The following is a 27,991-nucleotide window of genomic DNA, read 5'->3' on the forward strand; positions in this document are numbered from 1 at the left end:
CTTCTTTCTTTCCCTCCCCTCTTTTTTAAAACAGAATCGCGTTCATTACGAAAATGACTCACCGAGCCGATCTGGCCAATAGTAATAAACAAATAACGATTTTCGCCGGTGTTCATGAATAATTCCACGATTTCTGTTAAGGTACCTTTGACAGAGAGTCGAGAAAGCATTTCCGCGTTCTTCTCACCGCAACTGTATTTTCTATTAGATATATATACGTGACTTAATGCCGGTAGTTGTTACTTGTCACGAGTTTACCTTTAACTTTCCTGAGAGAAATCAATGCGGCGTAGAGGATCGAAACTTATTTGATTATACACCCATTGATTAAATTTTCTTCTCATTTAAATATCCGTTTCGATAATACATTAACTTACTAATAGACCTTAAATGTTAAATCTTAAATTTAATAATGGTACGTTTTGTATTATTAATTTTGTTAATTCGAAGATATTCATTTTTCAGATTCATTCTAAGCTGCTGTTTTATAAATTCAGAGGTATTTATTCAGCAAGTATGCTAAGCTATTAATCTATGATATTTCAAAGGAAATATCATGTCTAAGATGTTGCGAGCTATTAATATATTAGTTGAGAAGTCTTCATTTCAAAGATATTCTAAACCATTAAGCTATTAATTCAAAGGTAATATCATATCTAAGATAAACTATCAATTTATTAATTCAAAGGTATTCGTTTCTGAATTATTCTAAATTATTTTTCATTAATTCAACATTAATTTTAATAAAATATCCTAACATCTTATTTATTTATTAATTCGAAATTAATTTCTATCAAATAAATAATTCCAATCAAATTTCTTCTTCTCAAATAGATCGTTTAATTTCCTTTATTTTCCTTTTTTTTTTCTTTTTAATAAAAATTTAATCAAAACACCACAATTTAATTATAATATGTTTCTTAATACCTGTCCTTCCAGTTTAACACCGCCACGTAGCAAAAATTGGACACGGAAACAAAAATTCCGAATCCGATCTTAATTAAAGCCAGGATCTTAAATACCTTATATAAAAGCGCTTAGGAGCCTGTCCACGTTGGCAATGATTCGAAAAGCCGAGATTTAATAAGACGTTGGAGAAAATTGTGTGTTGGCCGTGATACCAAGCCACGACGAGGATTATTAATGCTCGTCAAGGTACGCATAATTAGAACGAAAGCTTTGATAACGCTTTAATTGGAATTCTAATTGCGGGGACGTTCTAAATGAGAGCGTGAACGTACGAGGTGAACCTTCTCCTCTCCTCCTGATGACGACATCGGCTCTATTTCACGTGGTGCCGTGAGGCAAGAAATCACGGGGGAGGAACGAATATCCTCGCTATATCTCTATGAGATATACATCTGTGATCTCTGTGAGATGTATGCATATACAGTGAGGGACAAAAGTATTCGTACGCGAACAGATATTCATTCGATTCGAAAATTTTGATCTGTTAATGAAGCGCACGTGGTGGAACAGACGTGGGTATTTAAAAGAATTTTTTAATTATGCTACTTTGAGATTTTCTTTTCTCAATAAATTTTTTTTTTTTTATTTTTAGAATGACGAATACATTCAGGTAAGTAAATTGATGTATTATATTCACGAAATGAATTATTTGTTATTTTAATTGAGATGAAAATATTAGGTTAATAACTCATTCAGTTTTCAGTATTTTATTTCAGGGAGAAATTTTCAACGGAGAAGTATACGTTTATTTCTTTGAACAAACACATCTTTTCGATTCATTATTTTCCTTTATAATGCTCTAGTAGTTTTAAATATTTGTCTCGAATTTTTTTAATTTGACGAAACAGAAATATAACATCAATTGAAACATTAATTATCAATAATAATTGGCCGTTATTAGCAAATAATTAAAATAATTGTTTTTAAATTTCAAATTTCGTTCAAAATCTATAATTGATCATGGACGAGATAATTTATTATTCGAAATCAACTCTCCAAGTTTCGATATTTTTTAGAACATTCAAATTTTCCCTTTGTGTCTCATACAATTATAAAATTGTAATTCAAAAAAAATCGAAAGGATTTCACCTCTTCAAAGTGAAAATCCTCTATATACACACACACAAAATTTACAATTTTGAGTTAATTTTAATAAGGTAACTCATTACTTGGTCTCTCTTTATACGACGACTTTTGCGTCTCACTGTACGTTATCTAGATCGGTTTGTACGCTTACCTTCGTTTTAATACTTGAAATATAATAACACGAATCGCTATTAGCCATGAAATACCCGAAGCTATGTCTCTAACGACGACGATTTGCTTCCTAAAATTCTCATTACTCGTTATTTATCAAACGGATAAACAACGCGATCACGTTTAATTCCTCGAGGTGTTTTCTATGGGGTGGTAATTATCGAAGATCGATTATCTCGCATTCGGTGTTGAATATCAGGTTTCAGGGTATGGGAGGCGAAAGATGCCGTGATAAATCGGCGATTTCGTATTTTTTCACATCCTTTTGCTTTATTTCGCAACATTATTTCTGATTGCTCTATCGTCTCTTATATTGATGAATATTTTGCTTGGGATTATTTTTAAACAAGTTATAAATTCGCGATGCTAAATTCTTAAGTAAGTGGACTCGGAGTGAATCGAAACTGAAAAGTTAAGTTTTAATGACTTGGTAGTTACCATTCTATAAAGTTTTTCACGATATAGATATTCTTAGACTATGAAATCGATTTATCAGGTTATTCTGAAGCAAGAGAGAGTATCTGCTCCGTTATTGATACTATTAATATAAAATACTGTTTCTATAAATATAAAATATCGATTTATTTTGTGAAAAATATAGGGTGTATTTTTAGTTTCATTGAGATTGCTAATTAGATTTGTACCCTTTAATAGAATTATTCATGTTAAAGTAAAAGTATTATTTTATTTCTTTATATTACACAGCATGTGTATAATAATGAAATAAAATATTGAGTTAATTAGTATATGTTATATGATAGTAATCAAAATTTAATTAAAATAATTTTCACCTTATTTTATAAGCTTCTTCGATCCATTAATCAACTTAATTAATGGTATAATCATAACTTTTCCAAAATTGCATATTTTTCAAGTTTCAATTCGTATAAAAAAATGCCACAAATAATTAAATTACAGTTTAAGATTTTAATTAAAAAATCTTATTAATAATAATATATTATGAATTTATTTCTCTTTTTTTTTTTAAATATAAAACATAAAAATTAACGAAATACGAAAACAATAATGAATAATAAAATAAAATAAAGTGCAAAAAATTTTTCATTGAATATTTCCATCATTCGATTAATATGCCTCATCGTTCGAAAATAATACTTTTACGAGTCCTAAGAATTTAACAAGATCGAATAATGGTCGGATTATTTTATAATTACTCCCCCTATCGACACGCGGGAAGGAAATATCTTTTGCGTTCTCGGATGTAGCTTGAATTATCCTGGTCTAAAGTCTAGACGAAATTAACACAGGTAAATGCTCTTGGTTGATCAAGCTCGTGGAAGCCAGTACTGTTCGCATGATTTATGGAGTACTAATTAACGCGCGCACCGTATCTCGATACGCGTGTTTTTGTGTGTGCATGCATGTGTGTGTGTGCGTTCGTTTGCAGTACCGTATACTCGGTATATGGAGCTTTCGAAGAACCACGTATGATGAAACACGACGTTACACGTTGTTCTTCCCATCTGACCCTTGTTTCATCGCGACTTGTTAATTTCTTCGCGCGTTAAACGCGTTTCAACGGTTAGTATGAATGATTAATAATAGAAATTGCGAGTACGCGACTTCCACTCCATGCTCCGCGTTCCTTTGTTCTTGTTTAACGAGCGCCGCTGTTTCTATCTCGTTTACATGGAACAGATATTGCACTCGAGCCTTGGACCTTTCGCGATACCGGTCTTATATCGTCGACTAAACGTGCAGGATATGTTTGAAATCGTATTGTGGTAATAGGTGGTAAATTTTTTAAAACACAACTCTTTTATATTTCGACAAAAAATTGAATTCGAAAATTTGTTGGATATACGTTCTTTTTTTTAGAGCAAAATTTGTTTCTGCGCCTATTGCTAGACAAATCGTTTTCTTCATTTGCTGATTAAGATTATTTTGTATAACTCTCTCGTAGATTTTTATGTATGCAGGAAATCTTTCTGACAAAGGAGGTTATATAAGCGGAGAATCAATCTATAGAAAATGAAATTATAATTTCAAATTGAATTATTATTTTAAATTTAACAATAGTTGCTTTTTTATGTAGTTATTTAATTCTAGGACGAAACAGTAATTACGTTCGTAAAAGCAAATTATTATTCGTAGCGTTATTAATATTTGAAATTTCGCCCTTCCGTGTACGTTACAATTTAATTATAATTAAAATGATTACGAGGATTCATTCATCCTTGGTACTCTAGTTTACGAGTGAATAGAAACATGTTTTTCTACTCGTTTTGCCTTTTTAACACATTGGTAGCCACGGACTAGAATAACTCTACCTTGGCGTACATTAATCTTCATAACCTTAACTCTTTCTAAGTAAACTGAATAGAGGTTTAATTCATTACACAGCGAAAAAATCCTGGAAGCTTGAAAAGATGATGCATGAATGGAAAATAAATTTTTTCGTGGCTAACGTTGAACAGTTTCCTTTGAAAATTTTTTATCATCAACCCGCGCGTTCACGGATCATTTATGCAATTATTTCCTTAATATTCCTAAAAATTTCCTGCTTTTTCACTATTAAGGGGTGGCTAAAATTTTTACGATCGTGTAAAATATTTTCACCCATTGTTTAACGTGCATAATGGCTACGGTAATGATTGCAATAACAGTAATCACGCATTCCAGCATGGATGGAAAATGGTACAAATGTGGCCGAATTTTAATAATAGAAAAGATAGTGAGAAGAGATAGTAACGAAAATTTCGACCATTTATAGACTCGTTATACGAAGAGATCGAATGACTTAATTGGCACAATTTTTTTTTATTATTAATAATAAAAAATTAAAAAAAAACAATAAATAATTAGGAGTAATTACTTTTGCGATGAAATTAATTTTTACGAAATTTTTCTATTGCGTGTAAGATATATAATAATCGTGTATAAGAATTTACACTTGAAAATTTATATTAATATTCAAAATTTGATGTTTTGTTCATTAATCTTTATAATAATTTCATATTAAGAATGAAATTGAAACGTTATAATATTCGACTATAATTTGAAGTAAAAATTTACAATTTTTTTTTCTTTTAGCAAAATTAAAGTTTTTTAGGATTTTACGTAGGTTTTATAAAGTGAAAGGTAACAGATCGAACGTAGAATTTGACGAATGACCTAGATTCCGAATGCAAACTTTTTCAATTAATTCGCGCTATTTTAATTTATCGTATCAATCTTTTATTCCAAAGTTGCTGAAAATAAAAGAGTCAATATGAAACTGTAACAACAGAAATTCCATTCTCTTCCTCCGATGAATGAAAATGGATTTACATCGAAGATGCAACTAACGATTTTCACACCGATCCGGCCAATTCTCTCTTATAATCGATATTATAGCGTTTAGAAACGAAACGAATATTCACAGTTCATAAGTTCTTTACAATCGATTTCAATCAATTTCAATAACAATTAAAAAAAAAAAAATACAAATACAAAGAAATTCAATTAGTCATTTGAATGATTTTTACGTTAACACAATAATATTATATTTTTGCAAATTTTTTTTCAAATGAATTTTTAATGTACTAAACTTTGAAAAGAATGAGAATTTTTTGAAGTTTACTTTTCATTTCTTGAATTAATGAGATAATATTTGATGAGTTTCAATTTTTCTTATTAATTATTTTAATAAATTAAATAAAATTTATTTTCTCGTTTTAAATATCTTTTAAGGATCACGAATCTAGGTGATGAGATAGTGTGAAAAAGCCAATGAGTTTTTTAAAATTTTTTGTAGCTTCTTCAGAATTTTCATCTCCATTCGATGTGTTGGTTTCTTGTGATTTCATAACGCATCGATTGCTAAAATATTGAAAAAAGTTCTACCTCTTTTTAAATATAACTAGCGACATAGATACACTAAGAAATAAAATTCAGATTTTAATGATTTTTTTCAAATAATATTGGTGAAGAAAATTATTCAAACATTTAAAAAATTGATAGTCAGCAGGTGAAAAATCGGATAAACATGAAAAATATGGTAATATTTGAAAACTCGATTAATCTTTTTTTTTGTAATTTTTTTTTTTTTTTTTTACAATACTCTTTGTGCAATATAGATTGAAAAATCGATTTATTTTTCGTAAAGTATGAATCTCTTTTATACAAACAGTTGATTTGCTTTTTGCAGGAAACTCTTTATACATTATACAACCATTTTATTCAATATCACGTAACAAGATTGACATGTTTCTGTTTATTAATGCGGCAGTGTAATTTTATTAGCATTTTATAAATTCATTCATCGCATTGATAATATTGCGTCAATTATTAAATCATTTATTTTTATATGTAGGATATTAAAAAAATTGATCAAACGTTTCTAATTTTCGAAATAAAATAATGATTTAACAATATTTTATTATTTGAAATTTAACTTTGTTTTATCAATAAAAATTAAAAATGTCCGATGACTTACGATATTTAATGATATCAAATATAATTGATATAATAAAGGTTTCATTTTGATTCAAAAATTTGGAGTGATAAAAAATGATAACCAAAAAATTTATTATGTTTGAAAATTTGTCATTAATTTTATTTCAAAATTATTAATATGTTTATTCATTCATTATTCGTTTGTACAATATTTATGCATGATATAAATAATCGTCACATTTAAAATCTGAATTTTGATAAATTATTACTCTTTCAGTAATATTATTTTTTTAAACTATATATATAAATATTGTTTCTCGCACAATGATAATAATGCAATTAGATAGCAATTTTAGATAATATTATAATGATTGTAATTATAACAATTTTCAAATTTAATATAATTGATTTTTATCTATCTCCAAATCTTTTATAATTCTTTCAAATAGTGGACTTCTAAAAGTATTTGCTGTTCGTGCCTTTTTTTCCATCTTTTTTTCCAATATACATAACTTCTGTTTCATCGGTTAAATCACCTTTATTGCCAGAACTCTCTCTCTAGTTGGCCGCTTTACAGCCATTACCAAATTGCGCTCATCGATGACCATAGTTCCATCATTGGCTTTAAATTCGAAATGGCGAAACATCATACGGTTGCAATATTTTCTATACATTATATTCTGAATTTCGCGTTTCGCGCGAAATAGTGCAGCAGAAAAATATTCAGAAAATAGTTTATAAAATTACGTAAAATGGACGTAGTGGGAACAGCGACACGAAGGAATTTTTTTTAAAATTAACTTAAAAAAAAATTGTGTGAAACGAAGAAGAAATGTGAACATCTTTTTCAATTTCAAAGTTTAATCTCAAATATTGCATTCATATTTTTTTAAAAAATAATACATATTGGTTTTATGAAAATTAAGAATTACTGGGATTAAACTTAATTCTTTATATGCATCCTCAAATTTTCGACAAGAATTTTATTTTCGATACGAAACAAAACAGTTATTAAATAAAAAGTAATTGAACAAAAAGGAATACGTATCTCAATAAGGGAAGAGAATATTGGTGTCACTTGATTATAAAGCTTCCAGATTATTGTTTTCTTTAAAAAAGCATGCATGACAGCTGTCAGTATGTAAAACATGCCTTTTGTTGCTAAGTATTTCACAGATTATTGGACATTTATACAAAAAGCAATACACGAATCAAATGCGTTTTATAAATCTGTACATATAGCGAGATTTATGTCTGAAATTTTATTATACCTCTGGAAAATAGTTCTCTTGCTTGTTAATTAAAATATAAAATTTTTTGTGTACGTTCAATCAAAACATGACAGAGTAAAACGCCATACAAAAGTTGCGTTTCAGAAGTAGTTAACAATATACGTGGATATCGAAATTAATTTTATACCATTAATAATATTTTATAAATATTTTTGCTATATATTAGTAATTTTCATTAAAAGTATTATTTTAATTAATGTGTTTTTCCTATTTTCAAATATTTTATAAATATTTATAAAATATTTCAAATTTTATGATAATACATCGCTATAAACATTTCTCTCGCTTTTTCCTTCTTTTCAACTAATATTTTCATATCTCTATATTTTTTAGAAAAATATTTTATTTTTCAAATTCCATTCGTGTCAATATCCACATAACAAATTCCTTTCCTTTCATAAATATTCCTATATTTTTTTGAACGTGAAATAATATTTTTCCTTTTTTTTTAAATTCTTCCATGAAAATGATATTCGTATAAATCTTCTATCATAACGAATTCCATTATTTTAAACCAGTTTCTCGAAAAAAAGAAACACGTTATTTAAAAGATGGCCTAATATCGTATCTTCGTGTTATTCTGTTACAATATTCTGCGCGAATTTTCCATCAATTTCAAAGTCGACACAGTTTGTTACATTAGCTATATGATGTTCACTATCAAACATTATGCTCACCTGCTGTACAAACGAATTAACCATCATAGGTTAGATGAAATAGATAAACTTTGTTTAGGGTCAGTGTTCCTAACGGTGCTCACGTGTACAACAGATCTATACGCGACAGTAATCAAATATACGATGCTCATCAGGAATACAGGATTCGCGTTGCAAATCACGAACACTGTATGAAAGTCAGTTATTGTGTCCAGAATCAAAATTTATTTACTTTCATCGAAACAAGGAAAGAGAATCATTTGCAGCATCGAGTTTCACGATAAAAAGCAAAATAACGATGAATATAAGAGTCTTAGTATCCAACATTTTCTCCACCTAATTTTCTTACGTTATAGAATTTTATCAAATTTTCGTATATTCTTTCCTTTCTTTCAAACACTTAATTCAGAAATGTTAATTTTACACTTCTTTTTCTATTTTAATAGAAAATCTTAAATTTTGAATAAATAGAGTAGAAAAATATTTAGACTGTAATGATAGAATTTATTTTTTTCAACTGCACGTTGAAAAAAGTAGTTTGTAAATTATTTACTATTCGTAGAATCAATTTATGGAGATTGATACAAATAAAAGTGGCTATTTAAAGACTAAAATGCAATTTTTCTTCGAAATGATTGATAATTCATAAAAAAAAAAAAGTATTTTCTTACATAATTTTTCATTAATTTCATTCAGAATAAAAGTATGACTTGCTGAAATTACCTATGGAACTACCTATGTATATATAGAAGGTACATATATATATATATATATGTGAAACAGATCAATAATAGCAGCAGATGTTTCAATTCGATTCGAAATACACACTATCCCTATTATTATTATATACATATATTTTTTTCTCTATCCTTTTGCATAAAAAGTCCAATGAATATCAAAAAAATTCACAAAATTCACAAAAGAAGACAATTTAAATATTCTCTGATCAAGCCAATTGAAGTAAAATTTTCGCTTTACACTTAATGTGAAAAACGAAAACAATAACTTGCAACAAAACTGACTAAATTCTTCGAGCTCAAGAATCGACTGCTCTTGAATGTAATAACTCCACCACCCAAGTTGAAAAGGACAAAGTTGGAGCACTTGCACCGTACCAACTTATACAATATAAATCTCGGCTTTCGGCTAACCCTTTCTTCATCCTACAAATTAACGTAACCATCTACGAGTTCCTTAATGAGCATTTCCCTCACAATCCAGCCAGCCAACCCTACTAAACTAACTTTCTCGCAGAGGTATCAGGAATAATCAGCAAACTCCGTACAACAATAAAGCATCCAGTTACGATACGTAAGCTAACATCTTAATTAAAAAAAAAAAAAAAAAAAAAGTCTCAACTAGCAATAATTCATCCAACATTGTTTAACATAAAAATGATGGATTATAACTCGTTTCTGGCTCGTAAAAGATATTATTTGTAATTAATATTATTTTGTTTCATTTCAGTTTGTAATACAATAACAAAAATTGTTATGATTGGTAATTTCATTTAAAGATTTCTCTTCATTAATCATTCCCTAAAAAATGAAGAATACTGAAATTTTTAAACAATAATATTTTATTTGGTTTCAAAGGATAATATTACATTATTTTTCAATTTATTTGAATAGTTCATAGTTTGTTAAATAATGGTTTTATATTCGGTTTATCATCAATGTAGAAACTTGTATTCGATTTATTCCTTCTCTGGAAAGAAGATTCACTTAAAATTTCTTAATAGACAAATAATTATACGATGAATAGGTTCCTTAATGCATTACGCATTAGCATGTGTCCTGTTAGGGATCCTGAATCTGATTCTATTTAACATTTGCATTACCTATGCGTTCCATAATCAATCACGGCATATACATATTGCTGATTACGTGCATAGCATAGCCTTGTGCTTAGATCTCTCTCTTCTCATGAAAGGAAGGATATTGGTGGACAGTAAAATGGAGCATCTACTTCGAAATAAATATTAACGTTTATAAATGTGTATATCTTCCTCTGTTATTTTGATTATTCATTTACCTTTAATATTATATCAATTTTCATTATTTTAATAAATAAACGATGATTTTTTGATTATAGAAGATACATTGACGTGGCACATAATTAAAATTTCTCAAAAAATTAAAAGAATATATTCTTTTGGACACTTAATTTAAAAGCACAAAATTAAATAAACTTATATTTGGATTTAGCTTGAAAAAATTCGTATCCTGACACGATAAAAGACTTGGATGTACCATTTCAGGGTTAACATTAACATCGATTTTACGTCAAGAGGATAAAGCTTGCATTAAAAATACCAATAACGTGAAAATAGTATGGCGAGATTGCTTACTGCGAATAAGATTGTAAAAATTGAGATGCAAAAACAGATCTACGTAATATTATTCGACGTAAATAAATGAAAAAGAAAAAAAAAATAGACAATCTACGAATTCGCAAAAACAATTTTGCGAAAGAGTTGTGAAAAATAGTCATATTTGATTAATTTAATTTAAAATCGTCAAAACAGTTATTAAAGCATCGCTCTAATTATCCAATTTGTATAATTTCCATTCCTGGAAATTAACTTATCCTACGTTATCTACACTTTGCAAATAACCAAATAATCAAACAATCGTTTGTACCCGGTACTCTCTTCTTTCACTGGCTATTTATCAACGATTAACTCACAGGTAGCTTGCATGCAAGCTCGTAAATTGAGCAAATGCTTTTGTGTATCGAGTGACATAGGTCTGGCCAAATTCACTAGACTCGTATCCGTCAACGCGGTGAATCAAACACACGCGACAAGCTCGTTATCATTCGTGTGGCTGCGGAGGAACAGACTTATACACGGCACAACAACACGACGTTTGCGCATCGCGTTACCAATGACAGATATCAAAGCGTTCGTATAATGCACGCCGTTATGTGGACTCGTGTACGAATAATTGTCAAGGGACAACGTTAACCCTGTTATCGGTCTAAGGCACGATGCAATACTCACTACGTGTATTTGACGGTAGCTTATTTAATGGGTGGGCGTTACGATCCGAATGAACCGAGGGAAAGAGAAAGAAATTCATTGTCACAAAAAAAGATTTGTATTGTTGAAAAATTATAAGATAAGGTTAAAAATAATTCTGACGAGAGAAGCTGGAATTGGATAACAAGAGTTGAGTTGAACAAGGATATGTAATCGAATATTCGAAAAGAAAGAGAATTAAATAAAAATATATCTCTAAAAGTTGATGTGATTCATAGAGATATACAGGATGTCTCGTAATTCATGGTAAAATAAACTGAATTGTGTATTTGATGGATTTTTTTAAATTGAATTTTGTTGAAATAGTTATTATATCAATCAATAGTACTTTGTTGCGATAATTTTAGAAAGAAATTCTCAATAACTTTCAATATTATATTCAGCGAGTATTTTTTCCACTAAATTGATTTTATAATTTCATTTTTTAAATGCATTGTGCATTTATTAGATATTAATGCAATTTATTATCGTAATTTTAACGATTTGTTGGAAATATGGCTACCATTTATTCTAATAATAAGATATTTTACACGATCAATTTTACAATATTGTGCACCTGGGTGTATCTATACATTATTCTTTTATATCTATTCTTAATTCTTCAGCTTTGGAAGTAGCTGGATCTAGGATGGAAATATGGATCGAATTATGATTATATAATGCGCTGTATTATACAGTATATACGATTACGTGACACAATATATTTTAAGAATAGAATTTCTACATTTTTGCCATCATAAACTCCCGTTTAGATAAATAAACTTTTATCCATATTACGGGCTCGTTGCGGTATCGCAAATATGTTAAAAATCATGTAAGCCGTCACGATACACATCGTACTCAATTTCTTCTTATGCAGGTTGTTGGTGGCAGGGTGTAGCAATTTATCTTCGACCGTCTTATACCTCTCCTCTGTTACAGGAAATTTGTTACTAAATTGCTGGTTGAGGAGAAATATGCTTACTGAGATATAATTAAATCTTTCCCATACCCTTCTTCGTAAATTAAAATACATTAAAAATGAAATCTTTCAAATTAAATTTCCATTTTACAAAAAATATCACTGATCACCGTGATATTAAATTACGATATAATTCTCCATTATGCAATTATGAAAACTGACAACATTTCCTCGAAATGTTCCTTAAATTTAAAAACATTTAAACGACAAGATCAATATCAATGCTTATTTAAATAATATAATAATATATCCATCTAATTATTCTCACAACAGTATCTCTTTTGAATGAATCACAAATAATTTTAATGATAAAAAGAAAAGATACTTCGATCGCTTTGACACCAAATCTTAAAGCTAATCTCTCATTTCATTTCAACCAGATTCCCAAAGTATCGCAACTTTATATTCCGCGTCTATCCTCCCTCCCTCCCTCTCTCCCTCCATATTCAACCCTTCCTAGATTGGGATCGCGCAAATTCTGAGTGGCCTTTGTGTTTACTCTTCGAATCATTGGATTACCGAGGGGTCTGGCTTTTCCACCATCGCCTGGAATCACGGTTATCTGCAGAGTGAAATTGATAGATTCGAGCTTTGCATTTGCGCCGGGCCATCCCATTTCCATATCCAAGTACCTACTTCCGCTCCTAACCTTCCCGCCCCTGCCCGGTTTCCTCGAAAACCGCTCGACTGGTAGTTCCGCGCTCTCTTGGTTAGCACGACAAGCCGAACATCACTCGAATCCACGATGGAATCCCCGGGAAACTCCCTCTCGACCGCTTATCGCCTTCTCAAGCTTCGACGTCGTAAGGCTCCAGATATGAGCTGCATTGAGAGCAGATGCGGCTGATCCAGGCTCTATATATATATATATAAAGGAACCCGCCTCCAACTTCCTACCTCCGCTCGATTCATCGAAATCGCGATATCAGAGTGATTGAATTTTCGTCGATGATCTTGGACGCATCGAGCGTGATCATGTTTGGGGATCCGGGAAAGCTTATCACGCTCGAGCGTTCGCAATCTTGCTCTCGCGTACGCTCGCCAATTAACGGGCGGAATCGAGTTATTGGAGCGTGTCACTGAGATCGACGATCAATTTTTTTTTCCCTCAGTTTCTTTTTCTTTTTATTCCTTTTTTTTCTTTCTTCTTTTTCTTTTTTTTTTTTTTTTCATTACTCTTGCGCTCGTACTCTTTTCGCTCGTCAAATTCCATCTAGAGCTCTCGGTAATGCGTTCTTTCAACGGCTTTGATCGCCGTGTCTCTCGTGTACACGGTGATCTATTTTAATCTGTCGGTGGGTTGAATCGATTCGAGAAACAAGATGAATGTTAGTACGTGTTTAGAATATCGGGGAGATGATGGATCGAAGGGTAACGGATGCATCGAGTTTATGTTTCTTTGCGTGAGATGTTCATATGTGAGATGATGAGGGGAAAAAGAATTTTAGAAAGACTGTGAAAAAAAAATGAGCCTCAGAGAGATTCTTTTGTAAAGATGAAGTTGACTGCGTTTAACAATTACTGTTTCGTCTTTTTCTTTTTTCAATCTAGATACATAAATATAAATATCTAAGATAATAGTAAAATCAAAATGTTCCCTCCACCTTTTCCTACAACTTCTTAAACTTTCTTAAATTTCAAAAAGCTTCATTTAGTTGAGAATCATCTCCTTTGCAGTTGTAATTAAATCATTTCGAAAGTACGTACGATATATCTTTTTTTAATTTACATTTTCGAACAGTAGGGCATTATGTTCACGAAAAGAAAAAGCGAAATTACTCGGCGAACATAAGCGAGGATGCTCAGCTTCTAAATCTGCACAATACCCACCCTAAGGACCCATCGAAATCTCTACTGTTCACCTCAGCACACACTCCATTCGCACTCCATTCGGCTTTGTCTGTATTCGTCTTGACACGACGGGGTGATATGCTATTCGCAACACATAGTCTCTAAAATCAACAACCTGTGGATATTTGGCAATCTGCTTTGCCACCGGGGGAGAGCGAGGGGGGTTCGTGTTGAAACGAAGGGAAGGGAGAACACGGGAGATAAATCGGGAAGGTGACAGAGAGGAGTGGAAAGGTGGTGACGCGAGGGAGAGAAATGCATTGGGCGTGGGTAGGAGGACAGTGGAGAGGAGGGTACTCTGTGTCGCTATCTCAAAACCAGGTGCACAGTGAACGCATGAGATATCGTTGAAAGCGATATGGCTGTATCTAGCTGCGAGGCTTCCTCAAGTTCCAAAAGCCTTCGCCGTCTGCGCGTAGAGATACCTGTATTTTACAAAATATGCCACGTGACGGAAGAGAGCGGAGGAGGAATCCTCTTCTTCTCGAGGCTCAGTTATTTTACTTTTCGCGGGAAACAATCGTGATAGACGTTTATGGTGTTTGAATGGGCGTCTCGACTAGTATGCCGGGCCATTCGATACAGCGCGGGTGGTCGCGCGCGTCAACGTTTCAATTCTTGCGCGAACAAACAAAAAGAGGATATTGGACATGATAGCTCGTCTCTCGCGTTTCTTTTTCCCTGTATTTTTTTCTTTCTTTCTTTGTTTCTTTTTTTTTTTTTTGTATTGAATAGTTTACAGTGAACTTCCAGCAAAAGAGAAAAAAAAGACGACGAGAGAGATTCGTTAATTTAAGTGGTGTTTTTGATCTCTAGTAATTTGGGATTGAATCGTTTATCGTGTATGAACACGAGTGTATATATGAGATATTACGAAGTATTTGAATTTGAATAGAGCAAAGGATTTGAGAAGTAATAACATATTAATAATTAATTTTTTGATTAAAGTCTATCAGAATTAAGAAAATTTTGGACAAAGAATGCTCTTTAAAACGCTTTTTCATTCATTCTGATACCACTTCCGGTTATCCTCGTGTGAAGAAAAGGGTAATTTTTAATCGTTTACTATCTCTGTCATTTATTCGAACTTCTCGTTAGCGCTTCATCTCACTAATCTAACCCAAACTGCAGACAAGTGATAGATACGATTCCTGGAAAAATGTAGTATATATTTTCAGGAAGAATATATAGATCATTCGGTCACAAACTCTATTCATAATCACTGTACTAGCGCATTTTGAGTTTTTATATTTTAGCAATTAATTGAAATATCGGGATAAAACAAAAAATAATTTCAATGGAATAATTTTTCCATCTCTTGAATAATATTTTTGATGAAAAAATTTTAATTTCCTTTTATTAATATAAAAAATTGAAGTTTCATTTCATGATTTTGCTTGATTGCGATGCTTTTATATTTATACATGCACATTACGAGCAATAATAATCATACGAATATTTATATCGTTGATAATATATTTAGGTTGAATTATAATAAAAAATATATAATAAATTATAAATTAGTTGAATGCTTAAAACCCGCTGTGCAAAACACGATCGTCTATTTACACGTATTAATTAATAATGTTCTGTTCGAAATCGTCTTAGTGCGTCAATGGTTTCCTGGTTACTTGGATTAGAATTAGTGGCGTGAAAACGTGTAGGTTGAAATAGTCATCAAGGGATCTGTGGTTTGTACCAACTACACCTTACAGCAACTCCTTCACCGTTCAACAAACTCCCTTAAGGGTTGTTCAGGTGAAATGAATAATCCTCGTGAGATTTCGTAGTATAACTCATCTCAGAGGGCAGAGAGCTAGTCCCGCACTTTCGACATTTCATTATCTTTCCTTCCCAGTTCAATTTATTCCTGCATTTATTAGATTTCCTAGCGAAAGGGTTTTTCTTTGATAAAAGAACTTAATCTTCGAGCTATTATTTACTCCAATGAACTTTCAACAAGTTGAATTTTGATATTGATAATTATTATTTTTTTTTTGGTATTGGCGGTTAATTTAAATAATATAATTATAATTGCTGTATAAAAATTGGCAATTACACACGATCAGTTATCAATTCAGAAAATACGAATAACATTTTATCGAGTTCAACAATGTAAAATAATGAGTTTAAAGTATTAGTTAGTTATTTGTAAATGTTTTTCTTTGTTGTAGACAATCATTTCGAAAATGGTGTTGGCAGTAATATGGAACAAGTTGTTCTACATGTTAATTGGATATGTGGAAAACTTTCAACTGCGTTTGAAATATGTCGAAGTTCGGTATATACATTTTGTCAATTGTTGTGAATCTAAACATTTTATTTATGATTTCGATATAATTGAAATTCGAATTATTTATTTATAAAGTTGATTCCACGTTTTTAATTTTATACTAAATGAAAAGAAAAAAAAGAAATTGCTGGAATTTAGCATGAATCATAAATTTTATGATTTTACCATAATCGTATGTACGTTTTTTTTTTTTAATTTTTAATATCTTATGTAATGTCTTCATTAAAATTAATACATATATCGATGATAGTCAATTAATTTCTTTCAATTTTCTATCTGAAATTATAAATCTTATAAAACTTTGAAACGATAGTGTATCTAATAGTAATAAAACCAATACATCAATGCTCTAACTATTGATCTTTTGAGATTAATCTCTTGAGCGAGAAGAAACTTTTCGTTGGATATTTACAATGTGAGATGAGATTTTAAGTTTTGTTAGCACAGTATGTTAGGAATTCTTAATCTATCTTATTATCATGATCAATTAGTTGCTCATCACTGTTATCCTTTCTTTACTCATCGTATTAACTTTTATTCTAATTAGTTAGCACTCAAAGCACTGTGAATTTGAATTTCGATAAAAGGTATTTAAAAATTTTTGAAATTTGTGTTATAATTTCGTATTATAATATAGAATTATTTGAAAAGAAAATGCGGTTATTTTTCTCGTAATTTATTTATTTCGTAAATATTAATATTTGTCACGAAATGTTAAATATTTATAACAGTAAGATTAAGTTTACGGTAATTTCAGAATAAAAAAATGTAGATTAATCATTTTTGAAACATAACACGATATTCTGTTGAAATTCAGTTCTCCTTTAAATGCACGAGAACGATATTATATTTCTATGGAAAAAGATATATAAAAATAATAATTTCTCGTTTAGATTTTTCCAAAATAATAAAATTGTTAAATTGGAATTTTTAAAAACGCATTGTATAAATAGTATTTATTATATTTATTATATTTTGATAAGATTACGGGGAAAATTTATCTTATTTATAAAGATATATTTTGATATATCGATTTTTTTAAGTAATAAATACAGACTAGCTGATGTGTCTCTTAAATGAGATATCGATAAACGGCTTAATGGAGATTTTATCGTAATACGTGATATTTAAAATCCAATATATTGCAGGATATAAAAGTACAATCGTACACTATATTAAATGAAAATATTACGTGATTTTCAAGCGAAGATCTATATTTTTTTTATCGTAATCATTGACAATACAATATTCATTCTTTACATACTTTACATAAAAAGTATGAAACTCGCAAAATTATTAAACGCGAACAATTCAAAAATATTTATGTATAGATGAAAAAATTTTTTTTACATATAGAAGCTTTGCATAGTTTAGTTGATAAGTTTTGCATAGGAATGACAGCGTGTAAAATTTTTATAAAAATGGCATCTGGTAAATAATAAAAATATCTCATGCATCTTATTATTTCCAAAAAAAAATTCGAATCGTTTTTTTATATACAAAAACTAGTCTTTCATTATTAAATTAGTTTTTAAAATAGATTAAAATTTATTGAGTATTACTTTCAAAATAATTGAATATATTCAACTGTCGTATACGAAATTAATAAACTAAGTAAAATATGCAAAATTTATATATATATATATATACTACGCGTGCTTGATTGTTCGTGAATTCTATTTCTCAAAATTATTTATAAAACATCGATGCATATATCTTTATACTTATTTATTCTTATATCATAAATTCTTATCTTAATTTTTCTTCTCCAATAAAATTTTAATAAAATATCATCCTTGCGGGATAAATTCCCGCAAATATATATACATATATTAGAGTATCGAAATTAAAAACCATTGATTCACCGTTCCACGCTGAAAATCCAATGAGCGCGAGTCGAACTTATCCCTTTAAATTTTGTTACGGACGATTTCGCTTTCGTCGCGGTCGTGCAACACCGATAACGATAAACTTGTGATAATGATGCCAATTTCGCGTGACATTCTCATGGGAGGAGGAATTGACGACAGTGTGGTGGCACACAGTTTGAAAACTTACCGCGATCCGTACAGCTGTTCGTGGGTAATTACGTTGGCGTTTCTAACAGGGGTCGAGGGAAAGGAAGAGCGTTGTCTTCGAACACTTATCGTTATTACCGCGATAAATCCTCAGCTTAATCCTTCGGCCCCGTGCGAACGGGCCGTGTGTTCGCGGAATCAAAGGAAAACGGGAGTGTGCGCCGTAATTTAAGTCAGAAAAAAGAAAAAAAAGAAAAAAACAACTATCTGGCCAGGAAAAAATTTCTCTCTAAAAGTGTATTAAAACATTAAGAGTGTATTTAATAATTATTCGATTAGAGATTTATTAACTTGATTATTTCTTTATTATTATTATTATTAATTTAATGGGATCAAATTGTTTGTTTTATGCAGATTATGCTAGAATTATTATGAATATCAAAAGAATGCTTAAATTTTAAAATTAAAAAGAGAATTTTTTATTCCTTCTCCTTTGAAGAATAATTTGTACAAAGTGAGAATGAGAATAATCCGTAATAATGTCAAATGTGCAAATTTTAACGATAATAGGATATAATGAAGCAAACTGTAAAATACAAAATAAGATACGTATCATAAAATATTATCAAAAATTAAAAATTAAATAATTATTTGAAGATGGTGAAATTTTCTTCACCACCATCGATCGGCCATTAAATTTTTTACCGTGCTTTTCTCTCTCTCTCTCTCTCTCTCTCTTTTTCCCCAACCTCCTTTCTTCTTTTTTCACGAATACCATCCCACGATTTTTTGCCAAACGGGGATTCCTAGGAATGCAAAAGGAGCGCATGGCGCGAGTATTAGCGGCGGAATGTCCCCACTAAGAAAATCCATCTCGCTTGAGCAAAGGGTATCTCGTTCTTTTGTCCAATTAGAAGTGAAAGCGCCGGTTCGTGGAATGCGAGGCACGTTCGAGAAGAAAGAATGAAAGAAAGCACCTCGCCACCACCACTGTCATCATTGTTGTCTCTCCCCTCTGAATCTAGAGCGATCGAGTGTTCTGTTGTAATCCGAACTATCTAACGTATGTGGCGTATAAAGGGAACTATCAATCGTTCTCGTTAATTAGCATTCCCTCCTACCTCTCTATGCTCTTTTCTTGCTCTCGTTCGAGTGGTGGATTATACGTTTGCTAATCTCTTATACGATGAATGTGAATTGCGTGTTATTTGATAATTGTAGTTTATTAGCAATGAATGTTATAAATTTTGACTATTATTCCTTGATCTGAAAGAGTATTAAAAGGATATTAAAAATTAAGGTATAGCTTGTGATTAGCAAAATTCGATAACATTTTCACACGTGAGGATTATAATGTTCTAATCGATATATCTATGATCTCGTATTCTTTGTTAATTAATAAATTATCTTGATCAATATTTCTTTCAATTAAAATTCTTTCTTATTTAAAAAAGAGAGATTTAATAAACATAAAAAAAAAATCCAATGATTAAATCCTTGCAAATCTCAACGAACAAAAGAAGGGATAATAGAAAAGAAACCCCTCTTTCAGATTATTAAAAAATTTCAACGCACGTTCTCACTCCATTACATCTTTCTCCCCACTTTTCAAAATTCATTTTCTCAAAATTCCTACAAATACGTTATACGCTGCTCCAATTTAATTCCGTATTAAGCTTCAGACCAGAATACTTTTATCTTGATCGTACCCATCATCACGTGACGCATTCCAGTCATGGAATTTCACTATAACCGAAAACGTGTCTGGTTAAAGCAATTTGCCTTCTGCTGTACATTTACAACCGCATTTCGCGGGTCGACGAGCACAAAACCAGAGATATAAGGGAGAGAGAGAGAAGGAGGGAGGAAAAAATCCAGTCTGTATTCACCAGAGAAGCATTATCCGTGGAACGAAGTCAGACGAATTCGGCAGGCGGCGCGCGAGAAGAGCTATTCGAAAAAAAATTTTTTCGCAGTGTCGCCTTAACTTTCAGCGATCTAGCCGCGGCCTGAAAATCTCTCGCTATTCGCTGTTTGTCATCTGTGACTGCACGGTGGTCGGGTTTCCTTCTGTGGCGAAAGAGGAAATGGTGGGCGAGGGTAAAAGCGAAAGGGAACGTCTGGCGCAGCGGGGCAAAAGAACGAAAAAAAAAAAAAAAAAAAAAAAACGCGGAGGAAAATCACGGGCATCATGCGAAATTCTTGACGTCGCGACTGTCCTCCTCGCTTTGCCCTCGGATCCAACAAGGTCTTTTCGGCCCTTTAAACCTTTAAACTGTAGGCAGACGACTGTGTCGACAAACGCGGAAGTGTGCACGCCCCCCGTGTATGGTCTCGTTTCGATCTTTCACTTCCATTGCTGGACTGGAATTGAATAAAAAAAGAGAGATACGAGTCGTCGTGTGACTTGTATCACGTATATTTTGCTTTTGAAAAGGAGGGATGATGAGTTTTTCTTTCAATTGAAAGTAATTTAATATTTTTAATATTTTTGAAATAATAATCAAGAAAGATTAGATAAACGAGATAATATATATTTAAATATATATTTATATGTGGCAGAAATCTTGTTTTGAGAGAGATAAAGATGTAGGTATTTGCGAGGAGATAAAATTTCAGCATTTTGTTTTGAATATAATTTTATCTGAAATGACTTTTTACAACGCGGTGATAAAGCTTTGAAATTGGGATATTATTTCAAATTTTTTTTTTTATATTATCGCGTTGTTACAAAATTATATTTTTAGAAAATAGAAGAGAAATTTAAGAGTTGATGTTTTGTTTATTATTTAAATTCACGCGTGTGAAAACTTTTACGACTGATTGTATTTCGCTTTTGAAGAGATGATAATTTTTTCGACAAAAAGCAAGCCAAAACTACGCGTAGAATAGACACATATTTTTTTCTCGTAGATGAGTTTGAAAATCCAGTGAATATGCAGATTCTCGAGTAAATATGTTTCAGTGGTTTTCTATTTCTGGCAATGGGATAAGCGTCGTATTTACATAGCAGGATGGAAATTATTTTTCAAAGTGGAGTTGCATCAAAGTGCATTTAATGACCGTTTCGACTTTGTAACCTTTTGAGCGAATTTATGAATAGGATTCTGTTTCCTTTGATGTAAGTGCTAAGCAAAGTTTTTTAATTCTATTAGTTCGAGAAAAGAGTACCTGTAAAGGGTATTTAAAGCTACTTTGTTTTCATTTTAACTCTTTGTGCAAATTTTCCTTGTTAGAATTAATGTTAGCAAACAATTTAATTCGAAATATTATTAGTTGAAGTAATGTTTCGATTAAAATAAATTTTATATTATTTATGTTTATTTTTACTACATCATTTATTGAAATTATATAATTTTAGTAAAAAATGTGCCATCTTTGATTTTATAGAGAAATTCTAAAATTTTTATCAAGATTATATATCACATATAATGTGTTACTTTATAAGTAAATAATATATTTTATAAAGTAATCACTGCAATAATGAAAATCATTCAAACAAAATTATTTCTAATTAAAAATCATCATCGAAAGATAAATTTAGTTCAAATTTATTACTTTCTTTTGCAACTCTTTTATGCAATCCTGTCGTATAATCGACAAATTAGCACAAGACACCTTGCACATCACTGGTTTATTGCTCAGACATTAACTACATAGCGAAACACGCGATCTTCAGTCTGCCACTTTTCGTTTAACGTATTAACGTTGGCGTGCACTGCTTTCGCCGACATAGAAGAGCAAAAAAGAGAGAGAGAGAGAGAGAGAGAGAGAAAGGCAAGGAAATGAGAAGAAAACGATGAAGGAAAAGCTGATGCTTTCATTGAATTGTGCAGCTTTTTTCTTTTCTCTCTTTTTTCTTTCTTTCTTTTCTTTTCTTTTTTTTCTTTTTTTTTTTTTTTGGAAAATGTTTCTTTATGCTGGTGCACATAAATAGGGGATAAATAGGAAAAGCCACGCCGTTTTGAATCGCTAAACGAACCCTTACGGTATTGGAATTTTCTTTAAAACAGCATTGCATTGAACACAGATTCTTTTCAAGGTTTGCTCTATCACGAGCAAAAACTGTGGATCTTTCGAAATGAAGATCATCATAGGTTGCAGAATAGCGAATGACCGTCAGATTATGAAAGTCTATAGGATAATCATACGTGTGTCCACCAATGGAATTTCATTCGATCGAATGAATTTCGTGTCTAGTAATAAATTTTAGAATTTTAGAAAAAGGAATAAAAGTAGTTATTTGAAAAAAAATAAGAATATATTTGAAATAAATATGTAGCTAAGTGATTTGTGATTAATAATCTTAATGATCTTTATAGCAAATTTATAAAAAATGAAAGAAATTCAGTGAAAAAATTTCATTGAAGTATTATTTTAGATTAAATATTAAAATATTAATATTTTTCTAAAGTATCATGAAGGATTTAAATAAATATATTTTTTACATATTATTCTCTTTTTTCTTTTTTTATATTTGAAAACTCTTTCACGTATCTCGTAATAATTTATTTATCTTCAATCAGATAGCACTATTATTTTTCAAGAGTACAGTAGAAAAGTACAAGTTCAAAGATAAAATGAATAGAAAATAATTTTTCAGTTAATAAATATCATTAAAAGCATATTAAATTATTATGATCCAGTTTGTTATAAAAGAGTGTAAATCATTATAAATTATCACTTAAATTGAATTTCAATCATCCAGAGTACAATTTTTCACCCAATATTTATTTTCTCCCTTTCCCCTATCTCGTTTCTTCTACAAATTACACTCGAATATATTTCAATTTTCCATTCTATTATCGAACTTCACTCGTAAACGATCTATCTCTCTAATATCTTTTTCTCGTCTGCATAAAGGGTTATTCTACCTTGATAAATAAATAGACAAGGGAATAAAAATAAAAAAAAAAAAAAAGAAGAAAGAAAAAACATTGAACTTTTCCAAAACACGTCGATGGATGAGGATTTACATTCGAACCACGTAAATGCTGAAAATCCTTTGTACCATAATCCCGCACGCGCTGTGGATAACGGCGGCAGGGATGGAGCAATGGTAGAAGGGATGAGGTTCAAGCCGAATCGATTCGTGACCATCGACAACTTCCGGTCTGTCGATCGGAAAACGAAACGGCCCGTTCTTCACATACCATCCTTTTCGTCCAGGAATTGTCATTGTGACCTTTTTTATTAGAATCAACTTGCTAAATCCACATTCTTTCTTCTATTTCAAGATAGTTTTTCCTCGATGTTTCTTTTTGTTTCTTTTTGTGTTTCATCACTAACATGTTTCTTCTAACAATATCTTGCAGTTGAATTTAATTAATGTAATTCGTAATGTTCTTTAAAATTTTTAAAGTTATATTGATTTGTATTAACATTTTTATACGGTAAAAAGTACATTCTAATTTAGTTTTTTATGAAAACTGATGTAGCTTATTATTTTTTGATTAATTTTATGTCTCGTATTTTATATGCATTGAGACGACATACAGAATAAATTAGATATTAAATATATTAGGATAAATTTGGAATATAAAATAAATATTGATGTTACTTTTATAATAAAATCTCGTAAAATAATCTTTCATATATTTTTAATAAAACAAAAACTTTTTATTTATTAGCATACACACGGTAGAGGAAATATTTCACTATAAATTCTGAACATTTAATTTCTTAATTATTATTAATATCACACATTTTTATTAATCAATAACAATAATTTTCATTTAAATTTTTACGTTAAATATTTCCTCTCTAAGCAAAATATTCGCTCGCTTTAAATCAATGTGGAACTTTAATTGTAATAATGAATTTTAATTTTTTTTTTTTTTATAGAAATAATCCAATAATTTTCAAAGTGATTATTCAACGTATATAACAACGAATTAATTTTCGCTCGAAACCATATACAAAGCGAGTAATCGAGTCGCTATGAATAAATTAAGTAATACGGGCGAAATAAAACATTAAACGAATATCGCGCGAAGCTTAACAATAAATTCGAACCTCTCCTTCGAAACCGTACACACGCAATCGATAAAACACGATTTAATCTCATTCATACAAACTTGTGAACCTCTTCTAACCACGGCATAAAACGAGCGTGAATTTTTTATTTCGTATCCATCATCGTTAAAAATCGATCGTAGTCGCTTGTGATCGTGTCGGTCGGCGAATCGAGAAAGATTTTTTTTTTTTTTCCCCCAAAGGTGAGAATTTCCAGATAACTCAATTAACGGTGAACAGTGGGAAAGAACGTTTCATGGGCAAGTAAATTATGACGACGCGTTGGAAGTGGCGTTGAATATTGATATTTGAATTATAAATCGACGGATATTCACCGTCTCCGTGTTTCGAACATTTAGTTCCATCCGAGTGATTCGTGGCGGACGACTTCGTGGGTCTGGAACCAGCAACGCTGCACCCATACCCATCCAAATTATCCACATCGTGTGTACAGGGTGTCTCATTTAATTTTGACATCTTCTCAGTATCATTAATGAAAAATGTTAATACGTTGAGATATATTGTTGCATAAACTTTACTTTCTTCAAATGGAATATATCCTCTATAAATATTACCTTGTGCTAATAGAAATTATTAGTTTAATATATTTCAATTTTGTAAAATTTATTCCGCGAGATACAAGGAACACTCGCCTGCTTATGCTTTCGAATTAAAACTACTTTCCAAACTAAACGACTTTTTTCAACAGAAATGGATTTAATACTTCTTCGCGAGGAACATCAAACTGCATCGATAAAAATAACTCTCATTCGAAATATTTTTCGCTACGATGCTAACAACGCCAAGATGTCGAAGTGAGGTAAGACACCCTGTATACATGCCCGTGTATATACTACACGTACACGTGGAACTTGTGCAGCCTCGCATTCGATGGAGTGTTAAAGTTTAAGGGACGATATTCATCCTGGTAGCAATTTGCGCGTTCTGGACCGGAAGCTCTCGCTTTCTCCCCGTGCTGGCCGACCTTCCGGCGGCCACGACAGCTGAAATTAATTTCAGCCGATTCAATTAAAGCTCGGACGGCGAGCCTTCCGCAAAATTCGTGGCGGGGGTGAGAGCGATACGTTGGACACTTAACCGTGGAAGGAGGAAAAGCAAAGCTCTAGAAAGCTTCCTCGATCGATTTCCCTTTTCCTCGGTTTCCTCGTGGCACGCGCTCCATGTACAAACACGTTTCCAATGGGCGGGGAACCGATATTTTTTTCAATTAAATTCGCCAACCATTCGGCGGTGGCCGTGGTGGTTGTTCTTCTCCCTTCTCATTAAACTCGTTCCTCCAATGAGCTTAATTCAATCTTATCTCCATTAGTGATGCGAAATTAGATTTTTGACCGTTGAATTTTTATTTTTCCTCGTGGTTATTGCTTATTCGTTTCGCTCGTTACGTCCTTTTGTTTCGCCTTCCCCGCGTTTCGACTAACAAACGATTGATACGGGGTCGGTTCTACGGGGTAGGAGGGGGAGAGGAAAGTGGCGAATAATTTTGTTAGATGCAATCAACTCGGAAAATGGGATTTTTATCTTCGAACGTTTTCTTTGCTGATTACGGTGGACACGGAAACAACACACGTCCATTCCGTTTTTGTTCCTTCGGAGATTTGTTACGAGAGGCGAATATTTATGAACGAATTGTTTGTTCGACTCTTTCGCTTTCATCTTTTTTTTTTTTTTTTTTTTTTTAACGAATAAAATGTACATCGTTTTAAAATTTGATATTATTGTTTCTATCATCTTGTTTCTTTTTTGTACAATTGTTCACAGGGTACTTTGGGAGAATTAATTCTTTAAATAATAATAATTAAATAACCACGTATCAAAAATTATTAAGTTTTCTTTCGAAATAAGTTCTAAAGAATATATTAAGTAAATTGCTTTATCTCAGGATTCAAGACAAATCCAAGAATAATTTCTATAATTAAGATTTTTACACGGATACTTTCGTGAATAAAGAGATTATATCTGCGAAACGTACAATTCACGTCGTAAAGAGGATAAATTTCAAAGAATAATTAAAGCGTTTTCAAGTCTTTTTTCTCGGTTCATTACATATGCGGTGCATTTCTTCTTTCCATATGAACTTAACATCGTTTTACTGCTATCTCGAGAATGGAAGTCACGCTGAAACCGTTCAAAACGATCACTTTTTTATTTAATATTCTTTGCTTTTTAACGGTTGTAACGTTAAAAGCAACCTGATAAAAATAGGAAAAAAGCGAAATTATTGTTATTTATTTCTTTATATATACTTGTGCCGGTGAACTTTAACCGATTTTTACCGATTGTATGAAATGAAGAGATACGTATTTTAATGCGATAAATATAAATTTCATATCGACTTATCGTCGAAAATTCTACTTTTTTTTTATCCATTACGGTGAAGAAGAACGGTGAAAAGTTAAATAATCATTTTCCGCGAGTCGATCGTTTTCTATTTCCATTTCGCGAATGAAAAATTCCACACCCTTCGAACCGAGCCTCGATCGAATTCTAAAATTTTCTGTATTCGTTTATACCGTCGATATATCGCCGAGGCCAAAATTACAGATTCTGTCATTACTTTCCAAACGGTATTCAACGGTTCGCTGATTTGATGCGTTTCCCAATTTTAATTGCGTCCGCCAAATGAGTCCAGGGAGGCGAACGCGAATCTGGCTGGCGTGAACTTCAATCGAACTTGCTCGCCAATTGTGTTAAACCCGTATAATTTTTTAATTGATTTAAATTTGAAGGATTCCCGGAAAACTCTCTCCCCGTTCGCACTCAATTATTTTGTAACGAGACTCTTCATCAACTGGCTGGTTAAATCGTATTAATTACAAAAAAAAAAAAAAAAAAAAAAAGAGATCTCTGTTAAAATCCGGAGTAATTATATCGATCGAATAAATCGAATTGAATTATTGCCCGCGATCCTCGTTATTATTTTCTCAATTTTCAAACATCCCTCGGCTAATCGCAACGGGACAACAATCGAGGTAGACACCAATTGGCCACAGCGAGCCTCTCTCACCCATTGTACACCATTTTTCAAGCCCGTTTCAAACCATAGCCCCATTGCAAACTAAAACTTCGATGCCTTTCGACCCACCGCCGTAACAAACAGAGGAAATCGGCGATCGAAATCCATCCAAACTCTTTGTTCTAAACCTCTTACCAGCCGTGTCGGGTGCCACGTGGCCGAGTTGCTCTCGCTTCGAAAAGGGCTCTCCCTTTCTCTCTC

The 27,991-nt window shown here is 31.4% G+C and overlaps 1 protein-coding gene across 7 annotated transcripts in view; it reads left to right on the forward strand.

The window, feature by feature from the left end:
• Positions 1-27,991, forward strand: part of LOC100866510 (autophagy-related protein 16) — a 163,767-nt gene that overhangs the window by 64,601 nt on the left and 71,175 nt on the right. For 2 of the 7 annotated variants that reach the window (XM_086907122.1, XM_086907125.1), the window contains one exon: positions 466-831. The exons of the other annotated variants lie outside the window; for them this stretch is intronic. In XM_086907122.1, coding sequence (XP_086763248.1) covers positions 466-531 — 66 coding nt within the window. In that variant the 3' untranslated portion in view covers positions 532-831. Of the gene's footprint in view, positions 1-465; positions 832-27,991 lie in introns of those variants that run through there. 7 annotated transcript variants of the gene reach the window in all.

Source organism: Apis florea, unplaced genomic scaffold (assembly GCF_048593485.1).
Source record: "Apis florea isolate Af1SG1 unplaced genomic scaffold, ASM4859348v1 contig_2748_pilon, whole genome shotgun sequence".
Classification (NCBI taxonomy): Eukaryota; Metazoa; Arthropoda; class Insecta; order Hymenoptera; family Apidae; genus Apis; species Apis florea.